At 39.1% G+C, this 14,564-nt stretch overlaps 1 protein-coding gene across 2 annotated transcripts; it reads left to right on the top strand.

Annotated features, from left to right (window-relative positions):
* The first annotated feature begins 628 nt into the window (after positions 1-628).
* Positions 629-13,866, top strand: TAT (tyrosine aminotransferase). 2 transcript variants are annotated; one of them, XM_007526656.3, is made up of 12 exons: positions 629-708; positions 1,296-1,536; positions 1,692-1,796; positions 4,487-4,554; positions 6,452-6,610; positions 6,789-6,927; positions 8,001-8,053; positions 9,398-9,550; positions 10,817-10,945; positions 11,562-11,645; positions 12,591-12,689; positions 13,114-13,866. In XM_007526656.3, exons 2-12 carry the CDS (start codon positions 1,308-1,310, stop codon positions 13,252-13,254), a joined length of 1,359 nt encoding a protein of 452 aa, XP_007526718.1. In that variant the 5' UTR covers positions 629-708; positions 1,296-1,307; the 3' UTR covers positions 13,255-13,866. The 2 variants fall into 2 exon arrangements, with proteins under 2 accessions (XP_007526718.1, XP_016045291.1); XM_016189805.2 differs by having other exon boundaries at positions 635-722.
* Positions 13,867-14,564: the final 698 nt, after the last annotated feature.

Here is a 14,564-nt window from a genome sequence, read left to right as displayed (position 1 = left end):
TCATGTCTGAGGTTCTGAGTTCCCAAATTCAATCCCAACACCACTGTAGGCCAGAGCTGATCAGTGCTCTGGTCTCTTTCTTTCCCTCTCTTATTAGAAAAAGAAATAAATAAAAAGTAAAACAAAATAAATTTAATGGGCTGTGTGTAACATAAGAAAGACTTAACAAATATTACCAACTGTAAGGCTGGGGAAATAGCATAATAGTTATGCAAAAGGCTTTCATGCCTGAGGATCCAAGGTCTCAGGCTCAGTCCTCAGCACCACCATAAACCACATCTGAGTGGTATTCTGATCTCTTAGTATCTCTCTCTCTTCTCATTAAAGTAAAATAAATAAAATATTTAGAAAAAATCATCAACTCTAATTGTAACAATTCCTTTGACAGTCCTTTCAAACATCTTGCAAAATGTCCAGAAAGAGTTAACACAGAATTCCAGATGTTTGAATTGAGGACAAATTCCTGATTTGGCAGAGGTAGGGTTAGAGGTGAGAGGCAACAACATATGAAGGGGGAGGAGAGGAGGAGGACCCTGTTTTCATCCTAACCAATAGTACAGAAGTTTCAGGGACAACTCCCATTTGTAGAGACTATATCAGGAGTGAAGAGTTGCATCTGTGATCGCTGTCACTTGTACCTGTTCAAAGAAACAGCAAAAGGGCTTCCAAGTTTGACTACTTGAAAACTGTTCCTCCTTTGCTTGGAAGGTACAAGTCTCAAGGTCGTGGTGGGTGGGGTGTGTGCTTTCCTCTTTACGGGTTTTGACTTCTATTTCTATAGGGCATCAAGTTGTTTATGGGATAGGGACTTATATTTACTAATGATAGCAAAACCACTTACTGTCTAACAAGGTGGAATGATTTTTTCTGGTTCTTCTTGTGGGGAATAGGACACTGCTGAAACTAGAGAAATGAGGTAACCTATGTACTTGCTAGTCTAACAATTTTCATGTTTTTTCTTCTTATTTTTACTGAAGGCAGGTTTTTGTTGTTGTTTTTGTTGTGTTTTTTACCTTTATGGGGATTATGGTTGCATGTAATGAATCATACAGTCAATAAGTATCCAACCTAATGTTCTCTACTAACATGGTAGAGTGGGTTCTTGCTTTATTTTCCCTCTTAGCAAAACTCACCTCATTCATAGTAAAGTTACTTTCCAGGAGAAAGCAACAAAATAATGGAATCTGGAAATAAGTGTCCAGTGAAGTTATACCCATGTCTAGGTTCCTATGTGGTTTCTGGGATGGTTCTCTGTTGTTAGAGTCATGGGGACCTTCTGCTTTTTCCATCTGCAGGCTTCCGTAGCAATGGACCCATACACTATCCATTTGAATGGCAACTTCCCTTCAGTTCTTGATGTGCATGTCAACATCAGTGGTAGAAGCTCCACACTGGGAAAAAACAAAGGCAGGAAGGCCAGATGGTCTGTGAAGCCCTCAGACATGTCCAACAAAACTTTCAATCCTATTCGGAACATTGTGGATGGCATGAAGGTCAAGCCAAATCCAAACAAAACCATGATCTCTCTGTCAATTGGTGAGTTGGGTACACTAGTTGGAGGAACAATCATGGCTTTCCCCCTCCCATCTCATGGCCTGGTTGAAAAAGATGGGAGTGGAGTGTGAGTGTGAACACTGGGTATAGAAGAGTAATTTCTTGGTGGCTTTTTTTTTTCCCCCTTCCATGAAAAGGGGACCCTACTGTGTTTGGAAACCTGCCTACAGATCCTGAAGTTACCCAAGCAATGAAAGATGCCCTGGACTCAGGAAAGTATAATGGCTACGCACCCTCGATTGGTAAGTTCTTCACAAAACTTGCTGGTGACTTTCAAATCTCTCTTCTAATAAGAATGAATTTCTATCAGTTTTCCTGGATTTTCAGAAGCATAATTCCTAAGGAGAGGTTAAGATAAAATGGCCATTTGGATTTGGAGGGAGGGTCTCAGGATGCTTGAACACAAGCAATAAAAGTCCAGTTTCTTTTCTGACTTTCTTTGGTATATTATTAACTTCCTGTTTAAGTTCCCATAACATATTTACTTCTCAAATAATACTTGATCCTATTATTTCTAACTCTAATGTGAAGACTTATTTGCCCTGTCTGCTAGGCTTCAAATTATTTAATGCCCATGTAAATAGCTACTTGAATTTATTTTTCTTCTTTGTACATTCAAAGCTTATTTTAATAGTGTTCCAGATCACATTCAAATGTGATTGTAACTGTTAAAAATTAAAGAGGTAGGTGGGGGTAGATAGTATAATGGTTATGCAAAGAGACTCTGATGCCTGAGGCTATAAGGTCCGAGGTTCAATCTCTTGCACCTTTATTAGCCAGAGCTGAGCAGTGCTCTATTAAAAAAAAAGAGAGAGAGAGAGAAAAGAAAAAAGGAAAAGAAAAAAAAATTAAGAAGGTTAAAAATACCCTGGTTCAAGTCCCTCGTCCACAACTATAGGGGGAGCTTCCTGAAGAGTTAAGCAATGCTGTAAGTCAGTCTCTCTCTCTCTCTGCTCTCTCTCCTTTTCTCTCTCAGTTTCTCTCTGTCCTATCAAATTCAGAAATAGTAAATAATTAAAAAACAAGGCAAGAATAAAGAATGTGCTAATGAAAGAATTATAAAGAACGTGTTATATTGAAAAATAGGTTGCTTCTAATGGAACTATTCATACTTTGGTTTAACTCTTATCACTGTTCCACCCTATATAGTATGGCAAAATAAGTGATTTTTCTGGTCTTATCTCACTGTTGCATAACCCCCTGCACTGGGCATTTGTTTACATAAAATCATATTCTTAAAAAATTATTTATTATGAAGGAGAAAATAAAAGAGAAAAGAAAAAGGACCAGAAATACCACTCAGGGGCCAGGCTGTGGTGCACCTGGTTGAACACTCACATGACAGTGCACAAGGACCAGGATTCAATCCCCTGGTCCCCATCTGTGGGGGTGGGGGGAAGCTTCATGAGTGTGAAGCAGGGATGCAGGTGTCTCTCTCCCTCTATACCCCCTCCCCTATCAATTTCTCTCTGTCTCGATCTAATAATAAATAAGTAAATAAATATTTTTTCAAAAAATGAAATACTACTCAGGGCTGGCACTAGGTGGTGTTGGGGATTGAACCTTCAGCTTCTGGAACTTTAGGCAAGCAAATTTTTATTTTACTAGGCAAAGCTAGCTCCCCACCCCTAGAAATATACCCTTAATGCTGAATTTAAAAATCCAACTTGGTGCTAAAATAGAATTTTCAAAACACTTCAAAGATGTCTCAAGGACATGAGTTTTACACTATTTATATCTTATAAAACTTTATACAACAAAAACCAAAACAAAGACCAAAAGTTGGGGAACTGACTCAACTGGAAAAATCAAAGCCAAGTCTTCATTTGACAAATGTTTATAGGGTATTGATGAAAAATAAATCTTTTTTTATACCAGTCCAGTATGAATAATAATATTATCTAGAACATTTAGTTCTTTTTTATTAGTAATTAAACAGATACTGATTTATATAACATCAAGGGATCTATCTCAGGCTATTAAGTTAAACATGAAATAACATCTCTAATCATGCTAATTGAAAGCAATCTTTTTGGAGAGCAATTTGGTCAAGTATGACAATTTTTTTTTTAACTGGAGCAGTGCTCAGTTCTGGGTTTTGGTGGTGCAGGGGATTTGAACCTGGGACTTCCAGAGCTTCAAGCTTGAAATTTTCTTTTCATAACCATTATGCTATCTACCCCCACCCTCAAGTATGACAGTTTGTATAACTTTGTTTAGACTTTAAACTTGTAAGTCAATTGCATAAAAATATAATTTAAAAGAAAAAAAACTGTAGGAGCCAAAATATAGTTCACCTAGAAGAGCACGTACTTGACCTTGATCTAGGACTCAGCAATAGATGGCAGATGCATGGCACTAGGGAAAGCTTCACAAATGGTGAAGGGGTGCTGTGGTGTCTCTTCTTCTGAAATTAAAACAGAAAAACCAAAGCAAACAGACAAATGAGAGTCAGCCTGGAGTGGTGGATTGACACAGTTGTGAAGCTGCAGTGCCAGTAAATAATAAACTGTAGAACTTTATAAAAAATCATAGAAAAATTATGAAAGACTGACATATAATGTAGAAAGCTTTAAAATGCCCCCAATGTATTGCATCTTAAAAAAAAAAAATCCCCCAAATATATAGGTCCTGGAAGGGATTTAGGAATAATCTAATTTCTGTACTTCATGAAGAATAAAACATAACTAACATAGAGCAGAGTTATTTTATACTTTGGGGAGCTCTTCTTGATATAATTGACACATTTTAGCTTATTAGAAAACTGTGAAACAGGAAGTAACTTTCCTTAGTCTGCAGTGACTGAGAGTTAAGTTCAACGTATGTGCTCTGAGTAAGAACAAAAGCTATTTTGAAGCACTGTTAATTCTAGGGTTTATCTGTCAGTTTCATGATAACATGTCTCTATTCCTCCTTTTCTTTTTTCGTTCAGGCTACCTATCCAGTCGGGAGGAAGTTGCTTCTTATTATCATTGTCCCGAGGCACCGCTGGAAGCCAAGGTGAGCCTTAGACAAGGTACCAGCTCTGAAGTAATATTGGGCAAACTATACCTTTTTCCTTATTCCTTGCTTCTTTTTCACAAAGAATAAGGACTTAATGAGTAAACAATAACCACAGATAATTATCCCATAGCAACTCAAGGACTTCTTATAGAGGAAGCCTATTTATTCAGTGATTATATATAATGTCATTACAGTAAGAGAATGATCTTGTATATGTCATTATGCAGTATCTACCTCAAAGAGGCTCAAAGGACTGATAGGTCATACTATATCTGAATTTCTGTTAAAGGTCATTGAAAAACAAGAATTTAGGGGACTGGGCTGTGGCTCACAGGGTTAAGCGCATATAGTACCAAATGGAGGGACCTGACGGAGGATCTGAGTTCGAGCTCCCGGCTCCCTACCTGTAGTGGGTAGCTTCACAAGTGGATAGCTTCACAATTTCTCTCCATCCTAGCCAATAAAAAAAAAAGAGGGTGGGAGAAATGGTCTTCAGGAGCAGTGGATTTGTAGTGTAGCACAGAGTCCCAGCAATAATCCTGAGGCAAAAAAAAAATCATAAACACCAAATCACTAACATTTTAATTTTACTAATGTTTTTTCTTTTATAACCCACCCACCCACCCAGAGCACTGCTCAACTCTGGTTTATGGTGATTTCAGGGACTGAACCTAGGACCTGAGAGCCTCAGGCATTAAAGTCTTTTAGTAAAACCATTATGCTGTCCCTTTAGCCTCTGGGTTTTGTTTTGTTAATTGTGACTCTCATTTATCTGAAGGTATCTCAGATGAGAAGATTGAGATATGATAGTATGTTGAATTGATGATAGCAGTCAAGTTCAGATCCCACTTTCCCTTCTATTGTCTGTTGTGTTGCTTTGGCATTTCTTAACATAAGGGGTGCCCTTCATTTATATTTCAGAGAATAGTCATGCTCCAAAGCTCAGGTCAAAAGTAAATTAATAACCAGGTGAAAAAGTCCAAGGTCATAATGGTCTCTCACAAAGTTTGCTAAATCACTGCTGATCCATTCTTTTCAAAGTGACTATTTTTTTAAGTGCTTAACATTCTCAACAACATTCCGAATTGTAGAAGTTTCTTTTTAAAAACTTTTTTCTTTATGGGAGAATTAATGATTTAATGATTTATAGTCAGTAAAATACACTATTTGTTACATGTGTAACATTTCTCAGCTTTCTGCATAACACTCTAACCCACCTAGGTTCTACATCATGTTCTAGGATCTGAACACCCTCCCACCCCATCTCCACCCCCACCTCAGAGTCCTTTACTTTGGTGCAATATAACAAATCCAGTCCAAGTTCTGCTTTGTGCTTTCTCTTCTGTTCATTTTTAAAATTATTATCTTTATTTTTATTTATTGGATAGAGACAACCAGAAATCAAGAGGAAAGAGGATGATAGGGAGAGAGACAGTCACCTGCAGGACTGCTTCACCACTCATGAAGCTTTCCCCCTGCAGGTGGGGGACCAGGGGTTCGAACCCGGTCCTTGTGCACTGCAGTGTGTGCACTTAACCAGGTGTGCCAACACCCAGCACCCCCCGTTCTTATTTTTCAATTTCTTTCTATGAGTGGGATCATCCATCACTCATCCTTCTCTTCTGACTCATCTAAAAAAGTAAATTCCTTATTGCTCTTTACTCAACCATTCAATCATACTTGTCTCCTGTTGTGGCTGGAACCCTAACAAAATGAAGATAGTACAATAGTTATGCAAAAAGACTTCCTTGCCTGAGGCAAGTCCCAGATTCAATCCTGCACCATCATAAACCAGAGTGGAGCAGTGCTATGGTATACAGGAAAAGAGAGAGAGAGAGAGAATAAAAAGCAATATATATATATGACAAAATGAACCTTTTATTTTTTTTCACAGGATGTCATTCTGACAAGTGGGTGCAGCCAGGCCATTGAACTTTGTTTAGCTGTGTTGGCCAACCCAGGGCAAAACATCCTAGTTCCGAGACCAGGCTTCTCTCTCTACAGGACTTTGGCTGAATCTATGGGAATTGAAGTCAAGCTCTACAATTTACTGGTAAATGACTGCTTAAATTTTGAATTTGAATTCTCATTTATGACTGTAAAAATATATGATCATTATCTCAGCAGAGAAAGAGCTGGAAGTGGGTGCTTGTGATCACAGATACATCTTATTATTCTTACCCTAAAATTTTTTCAGAATCATCTTAGTCTTACTCTTTTTCTTTCTCTAGCCAGAGAAGTCTTGGGAAATTGACCTGAAACAACTGGAGTCTCTGGTTGATGAAAAGACAGCTTGTATCATTGTAAATAATCCATCAAACCCCTGTGGGTCAGTGTTCAGTAAGAGCCACCTCCAGAAAATTCTTGCAGGTAATTACAACAGACTCCTTGATAGAAAAGATGAGCATGAATTCCGTTAGCTATTTCTTGGGGTGAGAAAATGTCCTTCACTAAATCCCAAGCCTAGGACGAATGCTGAGGAGCTCTACTGGGTCACTAATGAATAGTAAATCATTAGAGTGAAAGGACTTGCCTAAAAAGAGAAAAAGGCAATTGTCTCCTCACCATTCCCATGCTGTGAAAGATGAAATTTTCACTATCTAGCTAGCTAAACCGCAAATGAGACACTGCACTATTGATGGAGAGAAGGCACCACCCAGAAATGGGAGTGGTTGCAGGTGTAGGTGGGGCCTTCGGCTTTAAAGGGGGTGAACCTTTGAGGGTACACTCTCTCTCCCAGGACCACCATGTGAGCTATATGTAAGTCAGTTTTCAGTCCCTTTGCTTTTCTCCTTTTATCTCTCTCTCTCTCTCTTTCCTAACATGTTTTTCTGTCCAATAAAGTTTAACTTTTCTGGATAATCATGCTTTCCATCAATTCTTGTTGAGAAAAGGCGAGACAAACTCTTAGAATTTTTGTCCCCCAGATATTCCCCTTATCCTTTGAACAGCAACCCGAACAAGCATAAAAATTTGTAGTTTTGGGGGGTCGGGCTGTGGTGCAGTGGGTTAAGCACATGTGGCGCAAAGCGCAAGGACCGGCGTAGGGATCTGAGTTCGAGCCCCCGGCTCCCCACCTGCAGGGGAGTCGCTTCACAGGCAGTGAAGCAGGTTTGCAGGTGTCTATCTTTCTCTCGCCCTCCCTCTCTGTCTTCCCCTCCTCTCTCTATTTCTCTCTGTCCTATCCAACAACGAACAACACCAACAATGGCAATAATAATAACCACAACGAGGCTACAACAACAAGGGCAACAAAAGGGGGAAAAATGGCGGTGAATTCATGGTGCAGGCACTGAGCCCAGCAATAACCCTGGAGGAAAAAAAAAAAGTAATTTGTAAAGTGAGATACAACACACACACATACACACACACTACCAATAAACGCAATGAGTCCAGATAATTCACAACAAAACTAATTTCAGTATGCTTTTTTCTATTTTTAGTGGCTGCAAGGCAGTGTGTCCCTATCTTAGCTGATGAGATCTATGGAGACATGGTGAGTTTTTCACTATGAGAATCTCAATACCAGAATACTTTTTTTTTAGTTCTCTTTTTAATTTTTTTAATATTTATTTCCCTTTCTGTTGCCCCTGGTTTTTTATTATTGTTGTAGTTGTCATTGTTGTTGTTATTGATGATATCATTGTTGGATAGGACAGAGAAATGGAGAGAGGAGGGGAAGACAGAGAAGGGGAGAGAAAGACAGACACCTGCAGACCTGCTTCACTGCTTGTGAAGTGACGCCGCTGCAGATGGGGAGCCGGTGGCTCGAACCGGGTCCTTACGCTGGTTCTTGCGCTTTGCAGCATGTGCGCTTAACCCACTGTGCTACTGCCTGACTTTCCCAAAATACTTCTTGGGGGACTTTAGTGGTAGCATCTAAAATAATCAGAAAAAACTTCTAAGTGTTTCAGTATGGAAAATTAGTATCCCTGAACGGCTAACCAATGTATAGATCAGCAGCTCCCTAGCCAGTTTTCTAAAATTCAAAGAGGTATAAAAATCTTAAGATCTTTGGAATGTTTGGTGCAAAGATCTCACTTGATTTGATGTAAAGATATTTGTAGATTTTTATTTATCTCAATTATAAATCTATATATTTGTGAAGAATGTAGGGGAGGAGGCAGGAGTATTAATGTGCTTGATTAGCAGTGCTGTCCCAGGCTGCTCTGGGGGTGATGCCTAACATATGGTGTATGTGCTACATGACCTTTCTAAATCTTGCACAAGTTGGCATTCTGCAGTGTATCTAGACACAGGAAATAATTCCCCCACAGGAATAGATACCCCCACAGGAGTCTGACATTGTATTCCTAAACTATGTATCCTTCTATCAAGTCAAGTCAGATGCTTCTAAACTGTTCTAAAATCCAAGATTCTGCATTCTGCAACAAATATATCTGGTCCCAGAAATTTCAGATAAGGCAGTGTGGACTCATACTTTATTGTTTTGTTTTGGGTGTGAGGATCAAGCCCAGATCCTCATACATGCAAGACACTCTACTACTGAGCTACATCCCTAGTCTCCAGATCTTACTTGTAAAGCTATAACAAACAGCCATTTGTTTTCTAGAGGCACCTCGATGGGTTGTATATAGTACCAGATTATAGTCAGATTCTTCATTTTGTGCTTTCCTTAATCTAGACCTGACATCGGGCTAAATATCTTTGTATTGTCCTCTTTGAATCCTCCTAGGATTCCCATCATGTTTTAGGCAGGGAGGAACTGGTATATTCTAGGCCCCACGCCTAGTGAGAGAATGGAAGGGGAAAGAGAAGGTATGTGCTCTGGAGGAAAGTAAGCTAGAAGACAGCCATGACAGCAACCTCTTCTCCTCAGGTGTTTTCTGATCCCAAATTCGAGCCTCTGGCCACCCTCAGCAACAATGTCCCCATCCTGTCTTGTGGAGGGCTAGCTAAGCGCTGGCTGGTCCCTGGCTGGCGACTGGGCTGGATCCTCATTCATGATCGTAGAGACATTTTTGGTAATGAGGTAAGAACAATTTGGTAAAATAGTATGAATATATGTTTGTTTTTTTACGTATAAACACTTAAATGTTTGCTTTGCACTTAATCTACATATAGATATGTATTTACTTTGCATGTGTAATGGTAAGGAAGTAGAACTTTATTTTCTCCTTCTCAGCCCTGAAATTTTGGAAAGAAGCCAGATATAGATGTTAATAGTTATTTCTCTCTGCAACTCAGCTTTTCTGAACTTGGTTCTGGAAAGCTCTATTCACCTCCAACCTTAGGACCACACCAAGAAAAAAAAAGAGAGAAACAATAGTAATAATGACACCTAATATTGTTTATAGGCTTATGTGTCAGCATATTATAAATATATTTTTTAATTTAAATTAACAATAAATTGCGTTATTTTAATTTAATCCCCACAAAGACCCCATGAGGCCAGCATTGGTATTAGCTCTACTTCACATTTGAGAAAAATATGGCACAAAGTCTATAATTGATGTGAAATCACACAGCAGGCAGGCAGAAAATCTGGGCTACATATCTAGGTGTCTGATCTAAGAATGTCACTAGGCACTATTACTTACTCAGTAAAAACCTGCTTGATAGCCAAAACCTGAAGGCAACCTAGGTGTCCAACAACGGATGAGTAGCTAAGAAAGTTGTAGTGTATATACACAATGGAATACTATTCAGCTACTAGGAATGAGGAATTCACCTTCATCTCATCATGGATGGAGATTGAAAGAATCATGTTATGTGATATAAGCCAGAAGGAGGAGGATGAATATGGGATGATCTCACTCATGAACAGAAGCTGAAAAATAACAGAAAAAAGGGAACACAAAGTAGAACTTGGAGTGGATCTGGTATACTCCATCAAAGTAAAGGACTGGGGGTGGGGGTTGGGGGTGGGGGAGGCTTTCAGGTCCTGGTACATGATGGTGGAGGAAGACCTAGGCTGAGGGTGAGAGTATTTTTCAGAAAATTGAGAAATTTTGCACATGTATCAACAACTATATTTACTGTAAACCACTAATCCCCTCAATAAAAAAATAATAACCTGCCTGATAGAAAGAGCTGTCAGAACAAAAGTTCCCCAAACCAGGTGCTGAATATATATATATATTTATTATTATTATTATTTTTTTTTTTTTTCACGGAGGGATAGGGAACTGAATGAACTCAGGGTCTCTTGGATAGAAGTCATATACTCTGCCACTGAACTACACCTCTGGTCCAAACTAGATGCTTTAGAAAGTCCAAATAAAGTGTTTTCTTTTAGATCCGCGATGGGCTGGTGAAGCTGAGTCAGCGTATCTTGGGACCCTGCACCATTGTCCAGGGGGCTCTGAAAAGCATCCTACGCCGCACCCCTCAAGAGTTCTACCACAACACTCTTAGCTTCCTCAAGGTAAAGGAAGCTCATGGTCTTCTATTTTGTGAGTCAGCGGGATGCCACCAGTGAGATTGGCTATAATGAACCCTAATTTCTGGAGCATTGTTTCATTATGGGACTTCCAAAGTGAGGGTAGTCCTAACGTCCATATCCACTTATATATTTCTCACGTTTTTGGCTTTCTCTCAGTTCCTAGCCAAAATCTCCAAGTGACAGGGCATCTTATTGACTCATTATGCCAGTAAAACATAAGTGGCCTTCCTCTCTTCCGTATGGGCTTTCTTCTAATAATAGAGTTATTTCGGGAGTTGGGTGGTAGCTCTGTGGGTTAAGCGCACACAAAGCGCAAGCACCGTATAAGGATCCCGGTTTGAGGCCCCGGCTCCCCACCTGCAAGGGAATCGCTTCACAGGCAGTGAAGCGGTCTGCAGGTGTCTATCTTTCTCTCCCCCTCTCTGTCTCCCCTCTTCTCTCCATTTTTCTCTGTCCTATCTAACAACAATAACAATAATAACTACAACAACAATAAAAACCAAGGGCAACAAAAGGGAAAATAAATAATTTTAAAAAATAATAGGGTCTTTCTTGCACTTAAAGTTTGATCCTTGGTATTTCTCTGCCTCCTTTGTAGTCCAATGCTGATCTCTGTTATGGGGCACTGGCTGCCATCCCTGGACTGCGGCCAGTTCGCCCTTCTGGAGCCATGTACCTTATGGTAAGTGTGTAGGTGTCTGGCAGTTTTTAGACAAAGGGCAGACAGGCAGCCAGGTTGACAATGACTGTCAGCTAGGCTTCTGAGCCACTCATTTAGGAACTGCCTTGTTATGAACTGTCCCACTGACACGACTTACACTTAAGTGTTCAAAAAGCTCTTCAGATGGCTGAATTTTTCAATGTAGAGAATCATTTTATATGTAGATACATATTTCTATACCACTGGAGTTTTCTGGGAGTGACACTGGATTCCTAGGTTTTTATGTTTTAGAATGTATGACAATTTTGTTTGTTTTCAGAATGACAGGGGAATTCTATGAGCATTTTGTGGTCTAGGCCTGCTAAATATCTTTCAGTGGGTGGGACAGTTTCATGCAATCAAGAATTGCCTGACCCATACTGCCAATAGAACCTTTCTGGAAAAATACTGGCATTAAGTTTCCAATGTTCATTTAATAATATCCAAGAAGAAATCCTTGATGGAAATACCTATGGAGTCTGGGAGGTGGCTCATCTGGTAGAGTTAACAAATTATTCTGTTCAAGAGCCTGAGTTTAAGCCCACAGCCACCACATGGGAATGCCTATGGAGGGGTGTGGGAGGGAGCTTCATGAGCTGTGAAGTGATTTTGCTCTCTGTTTCTCCCGGTCTCTCACTATTTACTGAAAAGCAAAATGAGTAAATAAAGATTACCGGGAGTGGTGGAGTTGAGCAGGCAGAGTCCCAGTGAGAACTTTGGTGGCAGTATAGCAAAAACAATACCTCATATAAATATAACTTCTTTTCCCTATGAAAAAATTCCAAGAGTTCACAATTGCTAGAATTCTCAGTTATCAGTAGCAGAGTTTTAAGATATCTTTTAGAGCAGTCCTTACCTTAATTTCTACCATAGGCAATTGGCCTATTTCCTTTTTTGATGTTTGCTTTCTCTTGATTACTGGTGTAGGTTGGAATTGAGATGGAACATTTTCCAGAATTTGAGAATGATGTGGAGTTCACAGAACGGTTACTTGCTGAGCAGTCTGTCCACTGCCTCCCAGCAACGGTGAGTGCTTAAGTCTTTCTCAGAACATTCTCAGCTGTTCTAAAGTCTAAATGCTAGTTTGATATTTCCTCCTCCAGCAAAATGTATTTTCACTGGGTGAGAATCAATCCATGTACCTTATGGGCTCTATCTAAAAATTGTTTATCTCTTATTATAATCCTGCCCATACCATGAAGAAAAGCTGTGACCAAACATTCTAGTCAAACTAGGGTAAGAGAAAGCCAAGTCCCCTTTGCTCAACAAATCCCTTTTAAGTTAATTCAGTTAACTGGTTTAGTATGCCAGTGATGGAAACCAAGTGAACTGATGACTCTGAATAAATGACATCATTGTTTCTTATTGATTAGGACCCTGGGCGTTTTAGGATAGTCCAGTACCAAATTCAATTGCTGGAAGACTAACAAGTAGGATTTTATTTTTGCAGTGTTTTGAGTATCCGAATTTCTTCCGAGTGGTGATCACAGTCCCTGAAGTGATGATGCTGGAAGCCTGTAGCAGAATCCAGGAGTTCTGTGAGCAGCACTACCACTGTGCAGAAGGGAGCCAGGAGGAGTGTGACAAATAAGTCATTCTCTCAAGGATGTGTCCCCTGCAGGAGGGGCTAGGCTGGGTCCTACTGCTCCTCAGGGAATCAATCACCTCTATTAAGAGACGGGCCTTGAAAACACTATGCTAAAAGGTTCTGAATTGTTCCTGTTTTTCCCCAGTTACATCCATATATACACCCCGAATTCCAGATCCTCTTCTCAACTGTGCTGCTGGAATGACAAATGGATTAATTCACCTGCCCCCTTTCAACATAACTTCCTCCACTTACTTTGCAAGCACCAAGTGAATAAAGTTTACCAGAAATTGTTAGACTAGAAAATAACTCAGGTTGAGAGAAACAACAGGTTGACAGAACCTATGTCCCTCTCCCCACACAAATTTCCTCACACACAAGAACACATAATCTCTAATCATGTCTGAAAGCCCAACTCTTGTTTCCACTCTCACTTTAAGAACACCTCATTTTATGCAACAGTGGTATAACCAAAAAAGCTGGAGACACATGTCTTTGTCCTATTGTATTCTAAATGCATTAGGAAAATTTGCCAGTCTGAATAATCTCTTAAAAAAGCCTTTTCCTTGATTTTTTTTTGTAATTATTTTATGCAAATAAATATCCTTTAACTGATCGACTTTCTAAATTTAGATGTGTGTATCAGGCATTCTTAAAACAAAGACATATCTTTAAAAAACAAAAAAGGAGGAATAAAAGGAACTTCCAGAAATATTGCTGTGTAAGGGTCAGAAATATATTCACTTGTCATTGTTATAGAATCATTATTATTTTTGCTGTAACATGGGTATTGATTTATTGATATATATATTATATTATCTTTTCATATGTTTTTAAAGAAGCATTTATATTGAGAAGATTCTTTATTTTGCCAAGAGCATAAATTATTATTATTTTTCTTTTTTAAAAAATAAATTTTACTAAATATATTCTGTGATGTGGTTTTTTTTTCCTTGTGGGCAATTTCTGTCCCCTGATCCCACTTGTTATTTGACATGAATAATGTATTGTGTACTATGCACTTGGTTTATTTCTTTCCAGATGTGTTGACTTTTTGAGTTAATCAGGAAACATTATTTTTATACATTTTATTTGGGAGCTCAACTTCTGGCTTCCTACTTACAAACAAGGCAAATTTAGAAGCAACTTTAGAAATCTCTGGTTTTTAACTTCATAATCACAGCTTTTTGGATCCCTAGTATCTGGTCCCAAGTTTCTACACTTGTCTAGATCTACTAACCATTCAGTATGGGAATGTAGTCCAACTGGTCCAGTTGATCAAGGAAATTACAGGTGCCCAGGACCTTTTTTTC

Source organism: Erinaceus europaeus, chromosome 2 (assembly GCF_950295315.1).
Source record: "Erinaceus europaeus chromosome 2, mEriEur2.1, whole genome shotgun sequence".
NCBI lineage: Eukaryota > Metazoa > Chordata > Mammalia > Eulipotyphla > Erinaceidae > Erinaceus > Erinaceus europaeus.
This window is presented reverse-complemented; position numbering and strand designations above follow the sequence as displayed.